This window comes from Ceratotherium simum, chromosome 19, assembly GCF_057802395.1.
Source record: "Ceratotherium simum simum isolate JZ-2026a chromosome 19, ASM5780239v1, whole genome shotgun sequence".
In the NCBI taxonomy this organism is placed as follows: Eukaryota; Metazoa; Chordata; class Mammalia; order Perissodactyla; family Rhinocerotidae; genus Ceratotherium; species Ceratotherium simum.
Genome location: NC_141918.1, coordinates 38,057,323 through 38,082,055, shown reverse-complemented (window position 1 = coordinate 38,082,055; position 24,733 = coordinate 38,057,323). Strand labels below are relative to the sequence as shown.

General features: G+C 34.1%; 1 protein-coding gene across 1 annotated transcript; it reads left to right on the top strand.

Annotated features, from left to right (window-relative positions):
• Window positions 1-395: 395 nt before the first annotated feature.
• LOC101401555 (amine sulfotransferase-like) lies at window positions 396-22,702 on the top strand. The gene is given in 6 exon segments (XM_087443767.1): window positions 396-537; window positions 2,315-2,523; window positions 8,443-8,569; window positions 9,438-9,532; window positions 20,943-21,129; window positions 22,545-22,702. Coding segments are annotated over 6 exon segments (918 nt in total).
• The last annotated feature ends 2,031 nt before the right edge of the window (window positions 22,703-24,733 follow it).

Below are 24,733 nucleotides of genomic sequence, written 5' to 3'. Positions count from 1 at the left end.
TGAGTCTGGTATCACAATCTTGCACGCTCTGCTGGCTGGGCAACCTTGAACAATTTGCTGAACCTCCTGTGCCCTACCTTCCTCATCTATATGTTTGGAATCATGATAATACCTCCCTCATGGGGTTTCAGGAAAAACTGTTTAAAATTTTAGTATGTTAGTTTTCTCATCTTTCAAATAGTGATAATAACAACACTTTTAGCAATGCTGAGTTGCTGTGAAGATTAGAGGATTTATTACATGAAAGGTGTTTAGGATGGTAAATGCGTTGATACACATATGACATTTAAATGGTGCTTGGCAGATATTGAACATTCAATAAGTGTTAGTCATTATGATAAAATACTAAGAACTTGAAAAGAATTTTTTCTGTTTTTACTTGTAGGTGAATAACTATGGACAACACAGACACGTATTTGTTCAACTTCAAAGGTTTTTATTTTGTACGTTCTTTAGTTAATGTTGACCTACTAAAAAATATAGATGATTTTGAAATTAGAGATGATGATGTCTTCATAATTACATATCCAAAATCTGGTAAGTTTGAGGAGTGGGCCACCTGTTATCAGTCTTCTCTCTGGTTTGGTGACAGATGTGTACCAAGGGGCCCTTTTCCAGACATTGGCAGGAGCCCAGTCTACCTTTAGACAATGATTTAGGATTAGAAAAAAAGTTAAATAAATCTCAAATTTCTACTATGTGAGGCTATTTGAGATGCATATATTGTCATTTCTGACAGCACATAAGAAAACAAATATTGAGCCAATGCAGATATTTGGTCAATGCTGACCCTGTTGGCTTGGTCTGAGAATGGAAGAAAATATATTTAAAAACCCAGCAGGATTTTTCTTAGTAGGATTTCACTGTCAGAACTAACCTCTAATATGCTCCTCAATTACCCAACTTCTTTTGTATTTCTCTATAATAATGATATTCTTAGAACCAAAGTAAATTGCCCTCAATCCTACATTCCAAAAAAAAGCTTGTTTTTTTATTGTGCTTTTTAGAACATAAGATGATTGGTGTCGTTGGAGCAATGCTGTATGGAGTGGCTAATGCTGCTCAAAGATACAATGGAGTCTGAGTCAATACAAATAAGTTATTCCTGATTTTCATGGAAATGCTCCATTCTCTCCCCTTCACCATCTGTTTTGAAATTCAGGACTTTGTTTACTTTCCCCAAATTAGTACGCCATTGCCTTATCCCTGGATTCCTCCACTCTGGGAAACATACAACTAGTATTTTTTCTTCCTCCTTTTGATGTTGCTGGCATCTCAGTTTGCCTAATTGTAGGTGAAGCACTTCAGTCATAAAAGATCACCTTTACCTTTAATCCAGCCCAAGTGTTTGGGGCACTGCACACCAGTCCTCAATCCTTTTGGAGGGGAGATTAGTGAATCTCCCCAGGATTCACCATAAATTGTATCAAATCTATCATGTAGATAAATCAGTTGAGTAGTGACATTCGTAAGATTTTTGTCGTCTCACATCCTTTTAGAACACTGATGGTATATTCATGAACATAGAGGCAAAAATCCTGAACTGAATATAAGCAAAGCAAATCTAATAACGCAAAAAAACCCCCACTATAACCAAGGTGGGTTTAATTCAAGAGTCAAAATTACTTAAAAAATTTGTTAGTGTAGTTCACCCACATTACTAGAGTATAGGAGAAAGCCTGAATTATCATCTCAATAGACGCAGAACAAGCATTCAATAAAATTCAGCATCCATTCATAATGGAAACTACTAACAAACTAGGGAGAAAAGGAAACTTCTTTAAGTTGATAGAATCTACCAAACACTACCACAAATATCATATGCAATAGTGAAACGTTTTAAATCAGGAACAGGGCAAGAATGCCTGCTATCACTACTTTCATTCAATACTGTATATATGGGAAGACCTATGCTACACAATTAGAAAGAAAAAAAGATGAAAGGGTGAAAAGGGCCTTGAGCTTGAATTGTCTGTACTTCTAAAAGATCAAGCCCTAAGAAAGGAGACTAAGGAAGGAGAAACAGAGGTAGCCACAGAGAATCGTAGAAAGAGAACTGACATGAAGTACAGGAAAGAAAGAAAGAGCTGAAAGATTAATCTGAATCATTACTATCGTGGACTCAGAGTGAAGAAGGAACTAAGAGCCCTTGATTTTATCTTTACTAATTTTAATGTAAAATACAAACAAATACAAAAATTTGTACAAATTCATTGACATACTTAAAGTGGCTAAAAGAAATAAAAAGAATTAGTATTGAGAGTTATTACTAAAATTAATTCAGAGTTGAAAACAAGACTATTTACTTTTACAGGTACCATCTGGACTCAGCAGATATTAAGCTTGATTTATTTTGAGGGACATCGTAACAGAACTGAAATCGTGGACACAAGTGATCGAGTCCCCTTCCTCGAATACAATATTGGCAACGTGGACAACTGCAGGAGACCATCCCCTCGTCTCTTCGCTTCCCACCTCCCATATTATTTAGCACCAAAAGGCCTCAAGAACAAAAAAGCCAAAGTATGTCACAGAAATAGCTTATGGACCTTTGCACAAACAAAAATTCTTTTTTTTTTTATTTATTTATTTATTTATTTATTTTTCCCATAAAGCCCCAGGCGATAGTTGTATGTCATAGTTGCACATTCTTCCAGTTGCTGTATGTGGGACAAGGCCTCAGCATGGCCGGAGAAGCAGTGCGTCTGTGCGCGCCCGGGATCCGAACCCGGGCCGCCTGCATCGGAGCGCACGCACTTAACCGCTAAGCCACGGGGCCGGCCCTCTTTCTTCCAATATTGTTCTCCAGCACAACTCATCCACATTCCTTCAAATGTGATTATTACAATCTTTATGATATTGTTTTACACGTTAAAAATATATATGGAATTATAAGTATATACATAACTTGGGTCTCACCACACACATTGTTTGCAGTGTAATTATATAACATATAGCCAAGATTCTTTTATGTCAGCACATAAAATTCTACTCTTTTAATGGTTTAGTAGGATTTTATTCTGTGGCTATACAATATTGATGTGTATCCATGTACAGGTAGGTTTCAGCAAATGTGTGTATCACATTGCAGTAAACATTGTTATAGAGCTTTGCAATTTTTTGATCTGCTGAAATGTTTCCCTAAAAGTGGAGTTTTCAGGTTATACTGTCCAAATATTTTAAGTAGATATTATGTACTTGCTTTCTACAATCAATCAACTTATACTTCATCAGATAGTACATAAGAATGCATTTTTTCTCACTCACTCACCAGTGACTAGAATGACCAATCTTTGCAAATGTGCTAAGTAAAAACAATCTCAGTCTTGAGTAATTTGCAGTTCTTTGGGTTTTAATAAGTATGGGCATCTTTTTGTATATTTCCAGGCCTTGAAACATCCTTTATATTCTTTGCCATTTTTCTTTTGCTTGCCTTTTATTTACTATTTTGCAGAAGCATTTATATGGGGCAAATGTTTTCCTAATTAATAGGTTACCTTTAAAAATTGTTGAATTCTTTTAATTCTATATAACCAATCTTTCAATCTTTCCTTCATAGCTTCTAGCTCTTGTGTCTTGCTAAGAACACACTTCCCCAACACAAAGATTATGTAAATACTTTCTAGGTTTTTTTCCCAATTAACTTTATGTTTTTATTTTTTACATTTAGCTGTAAATTTTATCAGATACTGCATGTGATTTGAAATATGACTATTGCATGGTATTTGCCGAGGGCAATTGGGCAATTGACCCAATGTGATTTGTTTAAGCATTTACTCTTTCCCTACTGTGTTCAAGTCTACATATTGATATACTAAGCTTCCATAGTCCCTCCCTCTGATTCTGCATTTTTTATTCCGAAATTTGTTGTCTGTTTAGTACGTGGCAGTTCTTCACTTTTTTAAATAGTGTAACTGATAAGGCACGTGCTATCAACTTTATTTTTTTATGTGTTAATTCCCCCAACGATTTTTAGATGTTAATTGGAATTAATTAAATGTATAGATTAATTCAGAGACAATCATTAGCATTGCAATATTCCAAGACCTACCCAGTATTGTTCTATTGCTCTTTATTTGTCAAGCCTACTTTCATGTTCCCCAAATGTGCTATTTTATTCTTTGTATGCTTGTTACACATTTTTACCTAAATTTCCAGTTTTGTGTTATTTTTTACAGCTATCATGAACTGGACATTTTTTTCACTGCTGTCTTTTCTATTAGTTATTGTTGTTATAAAGAGAAAGGCTCTGGTTTTGTACTCTACTTGGCTCCTTTAATGTCTTTTATTAGTTTTATTAATTTTCCCTTTATTCTCCGGAATATATTTCATCTTAAAATAATAATACATTTTATTTTCCTTGACATTTCTATATTTACATTTTTTTTCCCCTGTTTCAGCTGTTGAAATCTGCAGAAAAACCAGAATAATAGAGGTGATGACAAATGTTCTTCTCTTGTCCTTGACCCCCTGGCATTTTTAGTATCCTTTCTTGTTTTCATTTTGTTTTGCAGTTTGGTTTTGAGGAACATAGTATTGAGAAATTTTTTTCTTTTCTCAGTTTACTTGGAGTTTTACTTTTATTTTTGGTTTTGCTTTATTCAGAATAGGTTTAATTACATAAAATATCCTCTTTGGCAGCTCTGAACGTACAATGTTTTTTCTTCCCTCCTTTAATCTCTAGTAAAAACAATCCACTAATAATTTAATAATGTTCTATTTCTGATATAAGTCCTACTTGCTCATAGTACGATACTTATTTTAACGTACTGCTGGAGGAATTTTGTTAAATTTTTCTCAGGAATTTTTATCTGGAATTATATTAAAAATAGACTTTAATTTTTATGATTGCTCTATCTTTATTTGATTTTAGTATTGCTGTAATTCTAGTTGTAAAATAAATTTTGAAGCTCTGTATATTTTTGCTAAGTTATCAAATAGTTTAAAAATATAAATTAAATGTATTTTTAAACTTTTATTAAAGTCTGTAATAAATATATCTGACCTTGTCAGCTTTATAGTTCTACAATGTTTTCATGTTTTCTTATCAGCCTATCCAAATTAGCTGCCTTTCCCTAAACTGGTATCACAGGTTTATTTTCAAAGTAAATTATCCCTATTTCATCTATATTTCAAAACATTGAAAAAAATTTCAACATATTCTCTCATGGTCTGGTGAATTTTCTCCAGCTCTGTGATTATAGCGTTTTCATATATTTTAATGACAAGGAATTTTATGTTTTTCCATCTTACATTTTTCAGGATATCAGCAGTTTTCTATTATATGGATTTTTGTTCATCCAAAAAACTTGCTTCTTTTTTAAACATATTTTAATGTTTTCTACTTTGCTGATTTCTGCTTTCATTTTAATTAATTCCTCGTATTTTGTTTGCATTTATTTTTTCTGTGTCCTTTAAGTGCCTACCATTATCTTTTCCAATATTTTTTAAATTAACACACTAAAATGATGATTATTTTTAGTATAGCTATGACTATAAATTTGTTAGTATCTAATAATCTATCATTTCCGTTTTAATTTTCTAATTGATCCTAGTTATTTTGAAGAGTTTGTATTTCCAAGTGTTTATAGAATTTCCTTTTTTAACTTTCTCATCATTGAATATTAATATTATGTTACTATCACTGAGTACTGGTAGTATTAATTTTATAATTAATTTTTATAATTAATAATTTTACTGGTATAAATTAATTTTGTTAATCCTTTTATCCTTATGTTTAAAGGTAAGTGTGTGTAAATCTCCCACTATGATTGTTGCTAAATCAAAATCTTTACAGGCTTATTAGAATTTGTGCCATTTTTCTATTATGCTATTCAGTATACAAAGATTCCTGTTCTGCTGGTAATTGCAAACAAATTATGTGCTGTTAAACCATTTGCCCTTAAATTTTACTTAACTTTATATTGTCACTTGCTTTCTTTTTCCCTGGGGTTTTGCCATATGCCTTTTCTTGTTCTTGATTTTCAATATTGCTTTCCATTTCTGTATAATTTTACAAGTTGTGTAAGTAATTCTATCAGATCTAAGCTTTCCTTTCATTGAATAACTAGATTATTGTACTATTTTGTTATTATAACACATACTGCTATGAACATTTCTGAGAATGTCCCCTGGTGCACATCTGAACGAAATTCCCTAGAGTATACACCCAGGAGTAGAATTGCAAAGCCACAAAGTACAAAAATATTTGACTTTATAAGATGATGCTATTTTTTTTAAACAAAGCAGTTGTACCAGTTTATGCTGAAATTGAGTTCTTATTTTTCTCCTGGTAACTTTTCCTATCAGATTTTCAAATTTCTATCAATCTGGTAATTATAAAATGGTACCTGAAACTGATCTTAATTTGCATTTCTCTAATCAGTAATGAGATTAAACACCTTTTATTTTGGGGTTGTTTACATGTATTGTGAAGTGATTATCACAATTGGTTCAGTAACATCAAACTTCTCACATAGATGCAATAGAAGGAAAAGAAAGAACAAAAGGAAAATTTTTCTCCTTATAATGAGAACTTTCAGGATTTACTCTTAATAACTTTCCTGTATATCATACAGCAGTGTTAGCTTTAGTCATCATGTGATACATTAAATCTCTAGTACTTATTTATCTTATAACTGAAAGTTTGTACCTTTTGACAACCTTCCTGCAATTCCTCCTCTTCCTACCCTCTGCCTCTGGCAACACTGAGTCTGATCTCTTTTTGTGTGAGTTGTTTTTTTTTAGATTCCACATCTAAGTGAGATCATATAGTATTTGTCTTTCTCTGTCTGACTTATTTCACTCAGCATAACACCTTCAAGGTCCATCCACGTTGTCACAAATGGTAGGATTTCTCTGTTTTTTTATGACTAATACTCCATTGTATATATATCACAACTTCTTTATCCGTTTGTTCATCGATGGACACTTAGATTGTTTTCTGTCTTGGCTATTGTAAATAATGCTGCCGTGAACATGGGGGTACAGATATCTTTTCAAGTTAGTGCTTTCATTTCCTTTCGATATATTCCCAGAAGTGGAATAGCTGGATCATATGGTAGTTCTATTTTAAATTTGTGAGGATCCTCCATACTGATTTTCATAGTGGCTGTACCAATTTACAATGTCAGCACAGCACAAGGGTTCCCTTTCCTCCCCATCCACGCCAACATTTGATATCTCTTGTCTTTTAGATGATGGCCATTCTAAAGGCGTGAGGTGAAATCTCATTCAGTTTTAATTTGTATTTCCTAGTAACTAGTCATGTGGAGCATCTTTTCGTGTACCTGTTGGTTTCTGTGTTATCTTCTTTGGAGAAATGTTTATTCAAGTCTTTTTTTCACTTTTTAATTGGATTTTTTTTTTTTTTTTTTTTTGCTATTGAGTTGTATGAGTTCTTTGTATATTTTGGATATTAACCCCTTATTAGATACATGGTTTACAAGTATTTATTTTTCCCCATTCCACAGGTTGTGTTTTCACTTTCTTGATGGTTTCTTTTGCTGTCAGAAGTGTTAGGTAGGTAGATGTAGTCCCACTTGTTTATTTTTGATTTTGTTGCTTGTGTTTTAGGTGTCATACCCAAAAAATCATTACCAAGACCAATGTCAAGAAGCTTTATTTCTATGTTTTTGATTAAGCATTTTTGATGTGTTTATTGGCCATAATTATTTCTTATTCTGTGAAATGATTGTGACTTTTGTCCAATTTTTTATTTCTTACTGATTTTTAAACTATATATTCTGGATACCAGTCTGTAATTGCTTATATGTGCTGTTTTTCTCATTTTCTGTTGCTTTTTACAACTTTATGGCATATTTTCATTAACCGCATTCTTAACTTTAATGTAGTCCAATTAATCTATTTTTCTTTCCAATAAAATTTTCTCTGTTTAGGAAATTCTTCCCTTCTCTAAGACCAGAAATATAGTATTTATTTTTTAAGATGTCAAGGTTTTGTTTTCGTGTTTAAATCCTTATTCAATTTCTAAATAATTTTTTGTGTATGGTGTGAGGTGGAAATGTTTTCTTTTCTTTATGAATAATTATTTTTTCAACATCATCCATTAAGTAGCTTTTTCTTTTTCCACCGATCTCCGATGCTATCTTGGCTGTATATCAAATATCACTTAATGCTTATGGAGGGTAAATTGAAACAGCTATGCAGGTAATTTGCAATATCAATAAAATTTACAAGTAAATAATCTCACTTTTAGAAATTAGTCCTATATAGCTCCACATTTGAAATATCATTAGAATAAAGGTATTTGTAGCAACAGTCTTTGTAATAGCAAAAAATTGAGAACAACCTAAATTTCCATGAGTATGAACAGATGAAAAAAAAATCATGCCTTTATATAATAAAATCATATACAGTTTTTAAAAAAATATGTAAGGATAACCAGGAATTGTTAAAACTGTTTTGTTATTCCCTCTGCAGATTATTTACATCTATAGAAACCCCAAGGATGTTTTGATCTCATATTTTCATTTTTCGAATTTGATGGCTCTATTAGAAGCTACAGATAACTTAGAACATTTCATGAAAAGGTTTCTAGATGGAAAAGGTAACTATGAATTTATTTATCAGGCAACATGTTTATGAGGCAACGTTGTCATTTAGCCAAATTCTTGAACTTGTTAGAGAACATATTTTAGAGATGGAGAAGGGTAATGATAGAAGGTGGAAGGCACATAAATGGTTACTATTGTCTGTCAACTTAATCTGCCACTCAATGGGTTTGCTATTCTCACTAGGACCATTTTGGGGATTATCAAGTTTGCAAAAGCATGTTGTTTAAGAAATATTTTGACCAAATCACAAGAGAACCACAAATGGTCTAGCAATTCAAACTATGTTGATCCAAAGCTAGAGCCATGTGTTCCAAAATAGCTAATGTTCATTCAGGGTGAGTGTAATTTTTGTGTTCTGTTATGAATCTGTGGTAGGCCTTACATGGTAGCTGTGGAATTCATTCCAACGCTGAGGAGGATAGGTTGATTCAAGAGGCTGGTGGAATGTGAACTTGGAGCTCTCACTCATTTAGAAGATTATATTGTTTCTGTCTCATTGTAGATAAAGCAGCTATGCCAAGATCTTAAAATAGAGAATAAGAGGAGAAATAAAGAAGTATGTTTTCAGGTGGAGGAAGTAGGGAAAGGAAAGGGCTTACCTTAAAGAAGTCTTCAAAATTAGTTCTTTGGGCTTCTTTTTTCTTCATTCCTGCTTTCCTATAGAGTACTTTGCAAAGGCGGGCTTCTATTAAAATCATGTAGTTGTTCCCCAAAACACTATTTTTAAAGAGTAGCATAGATGTTCAGTGGTGGGAGGTTTACTTTTCATTCTAAGGATTCCAGAACAGAAAAGAAAGACTGTAGTTTGCTGCTCAATAAGTGCAACACTTTTACCTTTTTACTTATTAATTTTCCCCACAGTTTGTGCTAACCTTTGGTTTGACCACATCAGAGCCTGGTATGAGCACAGAAGTGAATTGAATATTCTGTTCATGATGTATGAGGAGATGAAGAAGGTAAGAGGAGAAAGTTAAATTTCTTTGGAAGTCTTTCTCATCCTGGTGTCATTGAACCACATTCCCCTAGTTATCTTTGTACCTAACTGCTTCTCAGACTTTTTTTGAGGTTTCTAATTTCCTGCCTATCACTTAATTACCAGTCATCCTCAGGGATCTCCTCTCACTGTACACAGTCATCTTTGTGATCCCTTTTCGTGTAACCACCTGCAGCAGTAAAAGAAAATTCAATTGTCTAGAGCAGCCATAGCTTAAAATAGAGAAAGGGCACTGTGGAGCCCTGGGGTCAGAAGCCACAAAGATACGGCTAAATAGAGGTGAATGTGTGTCCTGTGATGCAAGTTCTTCCTGTTTTTTATTTTTTTATGGGAATCTTAAATGTAACTTTGATGTGAAATCACATAATGTTAACATGTTACCATCCAATCAAAGCTGTCTTAAAACATTACATAAACCAAATGACACACATTTGAAGCTTCCTATTTTGTGATCTCTGGTTGATATGTTGATTCACTAATATGTAATTTATTAACTCATTTCTTCAAGAATTATTGAATGCCTACCATGAGAAAGGCACTAAATCATGAGACAAAGAAGATTGAACCCTTCATTTATAGAGCATATAATCCCACAGGAAAGTCAGATATTCCCCAAGCAGGTATATAAAATTCAAAAATGTGATAAGGGTTGTTAAGGAACACTGCAGGTATGATGTCAATGAATGGAATAAGGGTATCTGGTAGAGTCAAAGGTGACAGGTAGTGTTTTCTGGAAAAAGTAACATAATAACTGCAAGCTAATGAATGTGAGTTAACAGAAGGAAGAGAAGTAAAGAAGAATTCTAAGCCAAAGAAAGGGGATGTGCAATTCCCTGATGTCCTAAAATACATGACACCCTTGAGGAACTGAAGGAAAAAGTTAAAGAGCAAGTGGAAGTGATAAAAGATTTAGATCGAGAGGTTTCTAGGAGCCAGAGTGTGCTAGGTCTGCAGACTATGTTCATGTCAGTGATTTCTTTAATCATAAAAACAGTCAGGAGCCCTTGAAGATTTACAGGTTGGATAGCAATGTGATAGAATTAATATTTTTAGAATATCATTCCCATTAGAGGATTGAAAAGTGACAATAGTGAATATAGGCAAACTAGTAAGAGACCATTGACTAATTCACTGAAAATCATTCATGCTTTGGATGGAATGGTATCACTGACATTGGAGAGAATGCAGAGCTTAAAACATATTTAGGAGGTAAAAAGGAAAAGGAGTATATATGGGAAAAATGATAAAAAGAGAGGTGTCAAGGATGTTTCCTAATTCCTGGTTCACATAACTATGTAGATAATGGTGTCATTCATGAGCGTGTTTAGGGGACACTGAAGCGGGATATGGCTAGAGGGAGAAGATTATGAAGTTGGTTTTGACATACGGAGTTCAAGGCGACTTAGTAGTATCCAAATGAAGGTGTTGGAAATAAGTCGAAAATGCAGTTCTAAAGCTCAAAGAAGAGATTTGTGCTAAAAATGTCAATGATCTTAATTTGGGCATCATCACTAACCTGGATAAAATTGAGAGTGGGAAGGGATGGGGCAGAGGGAGAGCGAGGAAGAAGGGAGTGAAAAGGAGGGAGGGAGGGAGAAGACTATGTTACTGAGAGACCTTAAGGTATATAAAGCATGGATAGAGCAGGATGAGTCCACCAAGGAAACAGAAAAGGAGAACTCAGAGAGAAAGAAAGAAAAAGAGGCATGTGTGGTGACATAGAAGCCAAGCAGTTGTGTCAGGAAGGAACTTCTAGGTCCTTTTAAGATGTTTAAGGCTGCTGAGAAGTCAAGTCAAAAAGAGAGTTTATAATGTCCATTACATCAAGTGATGTGAAGTGTAGTATGAGGTACAGTAAACTGGATTGGAGTGGGTTGGGGAATAAATGCCAAATATATATCACCAGCCCAGACACATACGTATTGTAACTCTCTTCTATATACCTACTTTTATATCTAATATTTGGACTTCAAACAAATCATGTCCAGAAGAGAATTTATCACCTCCCAACAAAAGCTGCTTCTTCTATCATGAATTGCACTGTAATTCAAGTGACCTAAATCAGAAACCAGGCTTGATATTAACACCTACTTCACTGTTGCACCTTCATTTCATCAATCAATCACTGAGTCACGCGAATTGTGTTTGAAACCTCTGTGGAAGACACAACTTACCTCAACCCACTTGCCTCTTCCCTAGTCCTGGTCACCATCATCTTTTGCTTAGTTTCTACAGCAGCCTTCCTAATTGATGCATCCACCTTCAATCTTACGTCATCTTCATTTATTCTCCATTCTTCAACCAGAGTTGTCATCTGAAAATGCAAATCTGATTCCTTCCCTACATTTATGTTTGAATTCTTCCATAAGAATATGTTCACAACAAAAGCATTCATAAACAATAGAATTACTGAAAATGTGGACAAAGAGACCCCACTGTAAACTATGCAAAATCTCTTGAATGTTTCTCTGTTCTGTCATCAATATACTATCACCAGGTATAACTTTTCTCTTACCTTCCACCAAGCAGCCCATTGTTAATGTATTTTTGATCTTGGTTTCCCAACAGCCTTTCAAAATATTTTTTTAACCACATAATAGGAAAAGGATCTTCTTTCAATTTACCCTGTCAGGGAAGATAGATCTTAGTCAACTCAAATTTTTCTCTTTAAAACTATTTCTAGAATAAGATCTCAATTTTCTCAAGGACTGAGGTATAAAACGGTGTTGGTGTAGATTTTGAGGCCTTCCCTGATCTGCTATTTCCCTTGGAAATGTCTTATAAATTTTACCTAGTACTGTTAGGTCTGGTTCTCCAATGGTATTTGCATCAGAAACACCCAAAGCCCATATAGCTTAACTCAGAGGATTTTGCAACTTTCCCACTGACATAGAGGTGATATTTCCAGGAACATATGACTATAAAAAATCATTTACTACTTTCCTGTTTCTACTGTCCGGTAGTAGGTAGTTAGAATGGAGGCAGAAATGGCTATATTGTTTGTGGTTTCATATTTACATGATAAAACTATAAATAAGAGTAAAGAAATAACCATTATAGAAATAAGAATAGTTATTATTTGAAGGAGGGGAATGCAAGGCTTATGATTAGGAAAGAGATGTGTTTGGTGGGGTTCTGGAATACTGCCATTGTTCAATTTCTTGATGTATATGTTGGAACCATGAGTGTTCACTTCATAATAATTCATTAAGCTGTGTATTTGTTTTTATGCCTTTTCTGCATTTGTGTTTTATTTTAAAATGTAAAAAAAAAATCTTAAGAAGATTTTATTTATCTTAAGAGAACTGAGGAACTATTCAGTGGCATATCTTGGAGATAGCCTAATATAGTGAAAGATTGAATCTTGCCCCTCCTGTAATCTTTCCTTTATATGTAGTAATTGGCTGAAAACTTCAGTAAAGAAATTCTTAGATACCTGTTGCCTGGGTGTGGTAATCTTTGGAGACTGAAGTAATAGGGTGGTAAACGAGAAGAGTTCTCATTGTCTTGCATGAAGGATAGTTTACTACTTTGTGGAATATGGCTCAGAATAAAGGACACTATTAAGTGGAAGTATTGGAGAACGGCTCCCCTGCTGAAGAAAGATGCTAAGTGGAGAACTTTACAGAGACATAGAAAAGTCTTACAAACTGCCTTACAAGCAAGGAAGGCTTTTTAGAGGAAGCTGATCTCTGTTTTGTCTCTCCTTGAGGTATCATTCTGAATGTTTCCTTCTATCCCTAGCTCCCAGTTCACTGTTTCTTCATTCATCTGAGTCAAATGTGCTATTAAAATTATTCACCAAGGTCTTCATTTCTATTCATGAATTGGGATTGATTTTAAATATGCTATATTATTTTTTATAGTTTCTGCTTTAAAATAAAATTTTTATTTTTGACTTTTATCATCTTGAATACCACAACCATAGTTATTTAAAAATTCTTTCTGATGATTGCAGTATCTGTAACGTATGTCATTCTATTTCTATTTTCTTTACCTATGCTAGTTCTTGGCAATATTGTCTTATCTCTTCATGTTCTTGCATATCGTGATTGCATGTTAGTTATTGTATATAAAACTTCTTGTAGAAAGAATTTGATAACTAGGGTCCTGTTATTTTACTCACTGACCATACTCAACCTCTTGCACTGACTGTTGCCACCTGAAAGGTAAATGCTAACATACTCAGCAAGCTCAGCAGGGCCCTTCACCCTGTCCTCAACCTGCCTCTCCACTACATTACTCATGAGTCTATCAAGTACCAAGCACACGGAAGTTCAATTTTCATTAGATATGGAGGGCATTTCAAGTTTCTCTAATTTGGGACTTTTTTTACACTCAGAAAGTAATTCTCATGATTTTCCAGGGATATTTCTTATTCTTCCTTCTTGAATTGGAAGAAATGTTTTTTCTTCTTGAAAATTGCTCTAACCTCTCCTAATCTCTCTCTCTCTATGAACTACCATTGCACATTGTGTTTCTGTTTCCAGTTTTCCCCCAATGTATTTTTTTATTGTGCCAAAGTATCTGTAACATAAAATTGACCATTTTATCCATTTTTAAGTGTACAGTTCTGTGGCATTAAATACATTTATATTATTGTGAAACCATCATCCCCACCTATCTCCAGAGCATTTTTTTCATCTTGCAGAACTGAAATTGTGTACCCCAAAACAATAACTCCCCATTCTCCTCTCCTCTCAGCCTCTGGCCACCACCATTCTATTTTCTGTCTCTATGAATTTGATTTCTCTAAGTATCTCATCTGAGTGGAATCATACAGTATTGGTCCTTTTATGAGGGGCTTAATTCAGTTAGCATAATGTCATCAAGATTCATCCATGTTGTAGCATACGTCAGAATTTCCTTCCCTTTTAAGGCTGAATAATATTCCATTGTATGTATCTATCACATTTTGTTTAGCCATATTCATCCACTGATGGACACAAGGATTGCTTCTCCTTTTTGACTATTGTGAATAATGCTCCTATGAGTATACAACATGAGTGTATAAATCTCTTTTTCAGTCTCCATTTTTAATTCTTTTGTGTATATGTGCACAAGGTTAATCATTGGATCATATGGTAATTCTATTCTTGACGTTTTGAGCATCCAGCATACTGTTAATACTATTTTCCATAGCAGCTGCACCATTTTATATTCCCACTAGTTTTGTACAATGGTTCTAATCCCACATCATCATCAGCATTTGTTGTATTCCATTTTTGTTTTTGCTTTTTTAAAATAATAGCCATCCTACTGGGTATTAAGTGATATCTCATTGTGGTTTTTGATTTGTGTTTCCCTAAAGTTTAGTGATGTTGAGTATTTTTTTCACGTGCTTATTGACCTTTCGCATATCTTCTTTGGAGAAATATCTACTTAAGTCCTTTGTCCATTTTTTAACTGTGTTGTTTGGGTTTTTTGTTTTTGAGTGTAGGAGGTTTTCTTATGTACTTTAGATATTGACCCATTATCAGATATATGATGTGAAAGTATTTTCTATACTATTGGTTGCCTTTTCACTCTTTCTGTCCATTGATGCACAAAAGCTTAAATTTTGATGTAGTCCATTTTATCCTTTTTTGTTTTTTGCCTGTGCTTTTGATGTCATATCCAAGAAATCATTGCCAAATCCAATGTCATGAAGCTTTCTCCTATGTTTTCTTCTAAGAGTTTTATAATTTTAGTTCTTATGTTTAGGTGACCCATTTTGAGTTAATTTTTGTGTATAGTATAAGTAGGAGCCCAAATTCATTCTTTTGCATGTAGATATCCAGTTTCCTCAATACCATTTATTGAAAAGACTGTCCTTTCCCCATTGAAAGATCTTGGTACCCTTGTCAAATTTCATTTGACCATGTATTTGATGGTCTTTTTCTGGGCTCTCAATTCTGTTCCATTGATCTATTTTTTTTTCGTTACGTGAGTACCACACTGCTTTGATAACTGGATTTGCAGCAAGTTTTGAAACCAGGAGGTGTGAAGTTCCCAACTTTGTTCTTCTTTTTCAAGATTGTTTTAGATATTTGGGGTCCCTTGAGATTTCATATATGAATTTAAGAATGAATTTTTCTATCATCTTCAAAAAATGTGATTGGAAACTCCTGAGGGGCAGCCTCAGTGGCACTGAAGCATCCCTGTCGCATGATAGTTGGAGGAGCGATGGCAGCGGCAGCAGTCCGATCTGCAAAACTGTGAGCAGACAGGGTGGGAAAACCCAGCCCCCAGTGGCAGCACCCCTGACGGCAACTCCACCTGCAGCAGGGGCTGCAAATAAGCCCCAGGGGCCACAGGACCATGTTAGTAACAGTGACACCCATGAACCCAGCATGCCTGGCAACAGTGCAATCAGCATCCCCAGAAAACTGGGGAACAGCAATGCAGGTGGCACACAAGACAGTAGCATCCAAGCCTACAGAGACCCAATGGAGGAACATGAAACCCAGGCAACTGGAACCAAAGTAACTAAACTCCTACCAAATAGGAGAAGGTGATTGCTGCCACAGACGCACTGGCAGAGGATCAATTAATCAAACGCCATGAAAAACGACAGTAACATGGTAGAACAGAAGGATTATGACAACTCTCCAGAAATCAAATCTGAATTCACAGATTGCAATTTAACTGGCAGAGAATTCAAAATAGCTGTCATGAAGAAACCCAATGAGTAACCAGAAAACTCAGAAATATAGGAAAATTATTCCATCAAGCTCAGGAAAATTATTAATGAACAGAAGGAATACTTCACCAAAGAGATTGAAGCTTTATAAAAAACAAACATACAGAAATTCTGCAGATTAAGGACATAATTAATGAGATTAAAAAAAATAACGTAGAAAACATTAAAAATAGAGTAGACCTTACGTAGGACAGAATTAGTGAGGTTGAAGATAGAAACATAGAAATGATTCAGGTGGAGGAGGAAAAATAACTATGATTGAAAAAAATGAAGAAATTCTTCAAGAAATATTTGCTCCATTAGGAAAAATAACATAACAATTATAGGTATCCCAGAGGGAGAAGAGAGAAAGAAAGGAGCAGAGAGCTTATTCAAAGAAATAATAGCTGAGAATTTCCAAAACCTGGGGAGGGAACTGGACATGCAAGTACATGAAGCTAATATAACTCCTAACTATCTCAATGTAAAAGACCTTCAAGACATATTTTTATATATAATATTAAAACTGTCAAAACTCAATTACAAGGAAAGAATATTAAGTCCAGCCAGATTAAAGAAAATAACCTCAAAAGGAACCCGCATCTGGCTTTCAGCAGATTTCTCAGCAGAAACTATACAGGCTAGGAGGGAGTGGAATGACATATTCAAAATACTGAAAGAAAAAAACTATGATCCAAGAATACTCTACCCGGTAAAAATATCCTTCAGATATGATGGAGAAATAAAAGCTTTCCCAGACAAAAAAAAAGGTAAGGGAGTTCATTACCACTAGACCTGTCCTAGAAGAAATCTTGAAGGAAGCCCTCCTACCCGAAACAAAGGCAAAGGTTTACAGGGATTTTAGCAAGGAGAGAAATAGACAAAATAAGAAAATTGCAGCTCTGTATCAGAATAGGTTAGCAAAGACTAAATTATAACATAAAACATAAAGGGGAAAAAATGCATCAGAATTATAAACACTTCAACTTGGTCCCAAACTCACAACACAAAAAAGAATAAGCTATGACAACAAAAACATAGAAAGGGAAAAAGAAAGATATGGAACCTGCATAAGCTAATGGAGATAAGAGGTGATCAGAAAAAGGACTATCTCATCTATGAGATCTTTTACACAAATCTATTGGTAACCAAAAAACAAAAAATCAGGGCAGAGTAGGCAGTAATACCCACAAATAAATTTAACCAAGGAAGTGAAAGACCTATACACTGAAAACTATAAGATATTATTGAAAGAAATGGAAGATGTCATAAAGAAATGGAGAGATATTCTATGTTTGTGTATTGGAAGTATTAACATAGTTAAAATGTCCATATTACCTAAAGCAGTCTACAGATTCAGTGCAGTCCCATTCAGAATCCTTATGACATTCTTCATGGAAATAGAACAAATAATCTGAAAATTTATATGAAACAACCAAAGACCCCGAATAACCAAAGCAATCCTGAGAAAAAAGAGCAAAGTTGGAGGTATCACTCCCTGAATTCAAAATATACTACAAAGCTATAGTAATCAAAACAGCGTGGTACTGGAAGAAAAATAGACACACAGATCAATGGGAAGGAATTGAAACCCCAGAAATAACACCACACATCTATGGACAGCTAGCCTTTGGCAATGGAGCCAACAACATACAATGGAGAAAGGAAAGTCTGTTCAATAAATGGTATTGGGTAAAATTGGACAGCCATATTCAAAACAATGAATGTAGACCATTATCTTACACTATACGCAAAATTACCTCAAAATGGATTAAAGACTTGAATGTAAGACCTGAAGCCATAAAACTCGTAGAAGAAAACATAGGCAGTACACTCTTTGATGTTGGTCTTAGCAGTATCTTTTTGAATACCATGTCTACTCAGGCAACAGAAACAAAAGAAAAAGTAAATAAATGGATTACATCAGACTAAAAGGCTACTACCCTGCAAAGGAAACTATCAACAAAATGAAAAGACAGCCCACCAACTGGGAGAAAATATTTGCAAATCATATATCCAACAAGGGGTTAATTTCCAAATATATAAAGAGCCCAGACAACTCAACAACAACAAAAAAGGAATCACCCAATCAAAAAATGGGCAGAAGATATGAACAGGCATTTTTCCAAAGAAGATATACAAATGGCAAGCAGGCATATGAAAAGTTGTTCAACATCACTAATTATTAGGGAAATGCATATCAAATCTTCAATGAAATATCACCTCGCACCCATCAGAATAGCTAGAACTAACAAGACAAGAAATAACAAGTGTTGGAGAGGAAGTGGAGAAAAAGGAACCTTCATACACTTCTGGTGGGAATGCAAACTGGTGCAACCACTATGGAAAACAGTATGGAAATTTCTCAAAAAACTAAAACTAAAAATACCCTATGATTCAGCTATTCCTCTATTGAGTATTTATCCAAAGAACATGAAATCAACAATTCAAAGAGATTTACGCATCCCTATGTTCATCACAACATTATTGACAATAGCCAAGACATGGAAGCAACCCAAATGCCCACCAACAGATAAATGGATAAACATATGTACAATGGAATACTACTCAGCCATAAAAAACACAAATTCATGCCATTTGCAGAAACATGAATGAAACTTGAGGATATTACATTCTGTGAAATAAGCCAGACAGAGAAAGACAAACATGGTATGATTTCTCTCATATGTGGAAGATAAACAAACAAACCCAATGGTAAGGAGAACAGATTGGTGGTTACCAGATGGGAAGGTGGTGGGGCGTAGGGTGAAAGAAGTAAAGAGGGACAGAAGTATGGTGACCAATAAAATCAGACTCTTGGTGGTGAACATGACACCATCTGTACAGAAACTGAGATATGATAAGGTACACCAGAAATTTACACACTGTTATAAGCCCATGTAACCTCAATTAAAAAAAATATCTTGGGATATTGATGGGGATCTCATTGAATCTGTGAATCACTTTGGATAGCATTGATATCTTTTTTTTTTAATTTTTTGTTTATTGCAGTAACATTGATTTATAACATTGTAAAAATTTCAGGCGTACATCGTTATACTTCTATTTCTGCATAGATTACATCATGTTCACCACCAAAATACTAATTACAACCCATCACCACACACATGTACCGAATTATCCCTTTCACCCTTCCCCTCTGGTAGCCACCAATCCAATCTCTGTCCCTATGTGTTTGTTTATTGTTGTTATTATCTATTACTTAGTGAAGGAAATCATACGGCATTTGACCTTCTCCCTCTGACTTATTTCACTTTGCATTATACCCTCAATGTCCATCCATGTTGTCACAAATGGCTGGATTTCATTGTTTCTTATGGCTGAATAGTATTCCATCGATATCTTGATATTATTAAATCTTCCAATTCATGATCATGGGTTGTTGTTCCAGTTATTTGCATCTTCTTTAATTTTGTTTACCAATGTCTTATAGTTTTTAGTACATTAGTCTTTCATCTCCTTGGTTAAGTTTATTCCTAAGTATTTTATTCTTTTTGATGCAATCATAATCGGAATTGTTTTCTTAATTTCCTTTTGGATTGTTCATTGTTAGTGTAAAGAAATACAAGCGATTTTTGTGTTTTGCTTTGTATCCTGTGACTACCCTGAATTTCTTTATTAGTTCTAATAGTATTTTTGTGGAATTTTTAGAGTTTTCTATGCATAAAATCGTGTTGTTTGTGAACCAAGATAATGTTCCTTCTTCTTTTCCAATTTGGACACCTTTTATTTTCTTTTCTTGCTTAATTTCTCTGACTTCATCTTTCAGTACTATATTGAACATAAGTGGTGAGAATGGGCATCCTTGCCCTGTTCTTGATCTTAGCAGAACGTCTTTCAGTCTTTCACTATTGAGTATTAAAAGATGTGGGATAATGCCAGATACTTTTTCTGCATCAATTGACATGATCACATGTTTGATTTTTTCTCTTCATTCTGTAAAAGTGATGTACTAAATAGATTAATTTTCATATGTTGAACTATATTTGCATTCCAGGAGTAAATCCCACTTGAAAATGGTGTATAATCCTTTCAATATGTTGTTCAATTTGTTCTGCTAGTAATTTGTTGAGGATTTTTGCATCCTATCTTTCGTAAGTGGTGTGGTTCTTTAGTTTTCTTTACTTGCAGTGTCTTTGTCTAGCTTTGGTATCAGGATAATGCTGGCCTTATAGAATGAGTTTGGAAGTATTTCCTCCTCTTCAATTACCTGGAAGAGTTTGAAGATATTTGGTGTTAATTCTTCTTTAAATGTTTGCTAGAAATCACCATGAAGCCATCTAGACCTGGACTTTTCTTTCTTGGGCACATTGTATTTAATTTGTTGCTTTACCCTTTCTCTCATGAGATTGTAAACTCTTAACAAGCAGAGATAGCGTACTATTGTTGTCTTAAACTTCTCCAGCACCTGGCACAGTTCTTAAATATATAAGATATTCTAAAAGTGTTGGTTGAATGAAGGAATGAAGGTGAGCTGTTGTTATAACATCAGGCAGTAGGAAGCTCTAACGAAGCTAGCAATCAAGGCATTCATTTTCATAGAAGGAATAAGAAAGTATATCCTCGTGAAACTTTAGACTTAGATTAAGCCCAAGTACTTTCAGTTTTCCAAAATGTGTTAAAGATGTTTGGCTGTAACTCACGCATTCCTTATAAGCTGAATCATTTCTCATACTCATAATTCTTTCAGGATCTCAGAAGTTCTGTGCTTAAAATCAGCAGTTTTCTTGAGAAAGAACTGAGTGACGAGGATGTGGAAGCTATTGTGAAACAGGCTACATTTCAGAACATGAAGTTTGATCCACAAGCAAATTATCAGCATCTTCTAAAACATGAATGGGGGACAAGAACAAATGAGGGAGATTTCTTACGCAAAGGTGATACTCAGTGGTTATAGAAACAAAAGTGTTGAGTCCTTGGCCCCTGCACTAATTAAGGAGTGCTGCCAACATTTTTTTTCCAAGTAATGCCATATAAGGCCCCGAGAGAATCAAAGATCCTAACTGAAAACAGCCCCGAGAAGCGTCTCAGGAAACCAAATCGTTCTTTAGTACAGAGCCTGACACTTAAACCTGACTAATAAACATTAGATTTCTTCTTTCTAGTCCATGTTACCTACTCCTTAAAATTTGCTAGCAAGTGTTACTTAAAGGCAGTGGAAATATGTGACCAGGAGAACTCCAATTCTTGTTTCCCTTTATTTCTCCTAGAACATTCTAGAAGGAAACTTAATATTAATTTTATTGTGGGGAATTGAGTTTTTATTACTGTTATTAACACAGTCTGCTATGGATTCACCTATTCAACAACGTGCAAGAAATTTTTATTCTGCTCCTATAACATGACAGGAGTTAAGAATGAATGTTAAGAGTGAATATATTTTCTTCCTGATAGTCTTTAAATTCAAAAATTTTTTAATTTAAATTTTTAATGTATATCATTCCAAAACATAATTTGTAATTTTTTATTTTATTCATATTTTATTCTCTAATTTGTTCATAACAGCATTATGATGATGCAAATTGATTAATTCTTAGTTATGTAAAGATTTTTTGATATTGCTGTAGATATTGATATTTTTAAAAATAATTGCTTCTTCTTTTGTCTCATTTATTATCACTTTGATTTATCATTGCTCCGCTAGATCAGATATAAAGCTTATCTCATGTCCATAATTGCTTGCTAACTTTTCCAAATGACAATGTTTACATAAGAAAATCTGATAGCTGAAAATGTCAAACTATTAATCTCTATTAAAAGTTTGGCTTAATGATGGTTTCAAACTTTCATCAAGTAAAACTGCAGCCATGGCAGCTCTAGGAACCCTCTGTGACTTTGACATCATTACTTGAAAATCTTTGGGTTCTCAGTTTTTCCATTTTGAAAATGAAGAAATACCTTGTAGGGTTGTGTTAAGATTTATTTTACATGATAGACGTACTTTGCCAAATATGGTGCCTGGCATTTAGTAAAATATATTTAAATATTCTAATTTTTTCATATTTTAGTTTTGTTTTTCCTTTCAAAGAAAGATTATAATTTAGTGGTAGTGGTTGGTGGAAGTCTATCAGATAAGGAAGTGGTCTGTAACTCTGTATTCTGTGTTAACGGTGTTCCTAAGTTTGTTCCTTAGCTCCTCCTTGTATAAGAAAAAGGGAAGTATCAAACCCCACGGAGACCTAACCGATTTTTAGTTTGGCTTGCGGGACAAATTAAAGAGGGTTGCAGGAAACTTTTGTCCTGATAGCGCTACTTCCTCACCCAGGTGCTGTTCATGTGCTTGTCTGACTAGGTACCGTTGGAGACTGGAAACATCACTTGACTGTGGAGCAAAATGAGAGATTTGACAGGATATTCCAAAAGAAGATGAAAGATTTTCCCTTGAAGTTCATCTGGGATATAAATGAGGAGGAGAATTAGTGCAAAAGAATCATGTGGAAAATCCACTAACTAGAAAGCATACTTTAATATACATGTTAATTTGTGCTCCTCATACAAGCGTTAATTATAAAACATTATTAATAAAAAATGAATAAACTATGTTTAGATTAGTTTCCACGAGTCTGATGAATACTTTGAAATTTCAAAAATTAAGTTATTTGGAAGATAGCTTGTATTGGTAGCCTGTATGACGAAGTGAAAAACAGAAAGCATGGGACATGAATTGTAAATGTCTTGAGAGACTTTTCTGTAGTGCATATTTTTTCTTTAACTACAATTAAATTTAGGATAAATCAAACATTAAAAATCCTTTTATTCTTTAATTAAACTTTGATTCCTTGGTTTAAAATCAGTATGAATGTCAGTATAAATAGAGAACTCACATGTAAACACACGCATCTGTTTAACAATTACCGGATCACAAAGTTTGCACTAAAGATCAAGGATCAAAGACAGATTAATCATCTAACTATTCAGGTGAAAAAAATAGTTGTATCCATAACATATCATTCACTAAACTGATTTCACATGTGGTTAATATTTAAGATAAAATCATTTTGAATAACTAGAAAAATGTAGATGAATCTGTTAATCATTTCAAAATAGAGAAAAACTTTTGAAGCATAAAAGCAATAGAAGCCACTTAAAAGAAAAAATTTAGTAAATTTAAAATCATGAACATTTCAAGGCATCACCATCCGTAACAGTCAACAAGTAGAAATAATCCAATGTCCACGTACAACCAAGTAAATAAGGAAAATGTGGCCTCTCATATAAGGAAATACTGTACATCAGTACAGATGCATGAATTACAGCTATGTGAAAAAGATACATGAATCTCGGAAACATTATATTCAGTGGAAAAAAGCCAGACAGTTATTGCCCAGTTCATTATATGAGATTAAAATCAGGTAAAAAATCAGTCTACGGCTTTAGAGAGAGAGTGAGAGAGTGGTTACCTATGGGGGATGGTGTAGCATCTGGACAGGCAAATGAGAGAATCCTGGGGTCTTGGCAATATCCTGTTTCTTGGTCTTAGTGCTGATTCCATAGATGTGGTCACTTGGTGTATATTTATCAGGCTGTGCACATATGACTTGTCAATTTTTCTGTATTTTGTCATATTTTAATAAAATTTGGGAAATAATTCATAAATATGAACATTTTCTGTAAGACTCGGCCAGCAAAAAGCTTGCAGTTTATAGGAAAGACAAAACATTAATTCATAATTAACAAAAGTTTAAAAACTGGAGAATGCTCAATGTTAGAAAAACTAGGGTAAGCAAGGTTATCATTCAAAATGGAAGGAGAGATCAAAAATTTCCCAGACAAGCAAAAATTAAAGGAGTTTGTCACCAAGAAAACAGTGCTATAAGAAATGTTAAAGGGACTGACTTAAGGGGAAAAGAGAAGACCACAAATAGGATAAATTATCTATTTCCATGTTAAGAGGGTAATGGATACAAAAGCACAAAAAAGAGGTTAGACATGATATCAAAAACATAAAAGGAGGGAGGAGGGGAGTTGAAGAGTACAGCTTTCAGATAGAGGTCAAACTAAAGTGACCATCAATTCTGTATAGAAGAAGAAAGGAACAGAGAAGGACTACTAAAACACTGAGGAAAAAAAAAAGTTAAAAAATGGCAGTAAGTACATACTTATCAATAGCGACTTTAAACGTCAATGGACTAAATGCTCCAAATAAAAGGCATAGGGTGGCTGACTGGATAAAAAAACAAGATCCATATGTATGCTGCATACAAGAGACACACTTCAGACCTAAAGACACTCACAAACTGAAAGGGAAGGTATGGAAAAAGATACTCCACGCAAATGGCAATGAAAAGAAAGTTGGGGTAGCAGTACTCATATCAGACAAAATAGACTTTAAAACAAAAACTGTAAAAAGAGACAAAGAAGGGCATTACGTAATGATCAAGGGAACAATCCAACAAGAGGATATAACACTTGTAAATATCTACGCACCCAATGTAGGTGCAGCTAAACATATAAAGCAATTATTAACAGACATAAAAACAG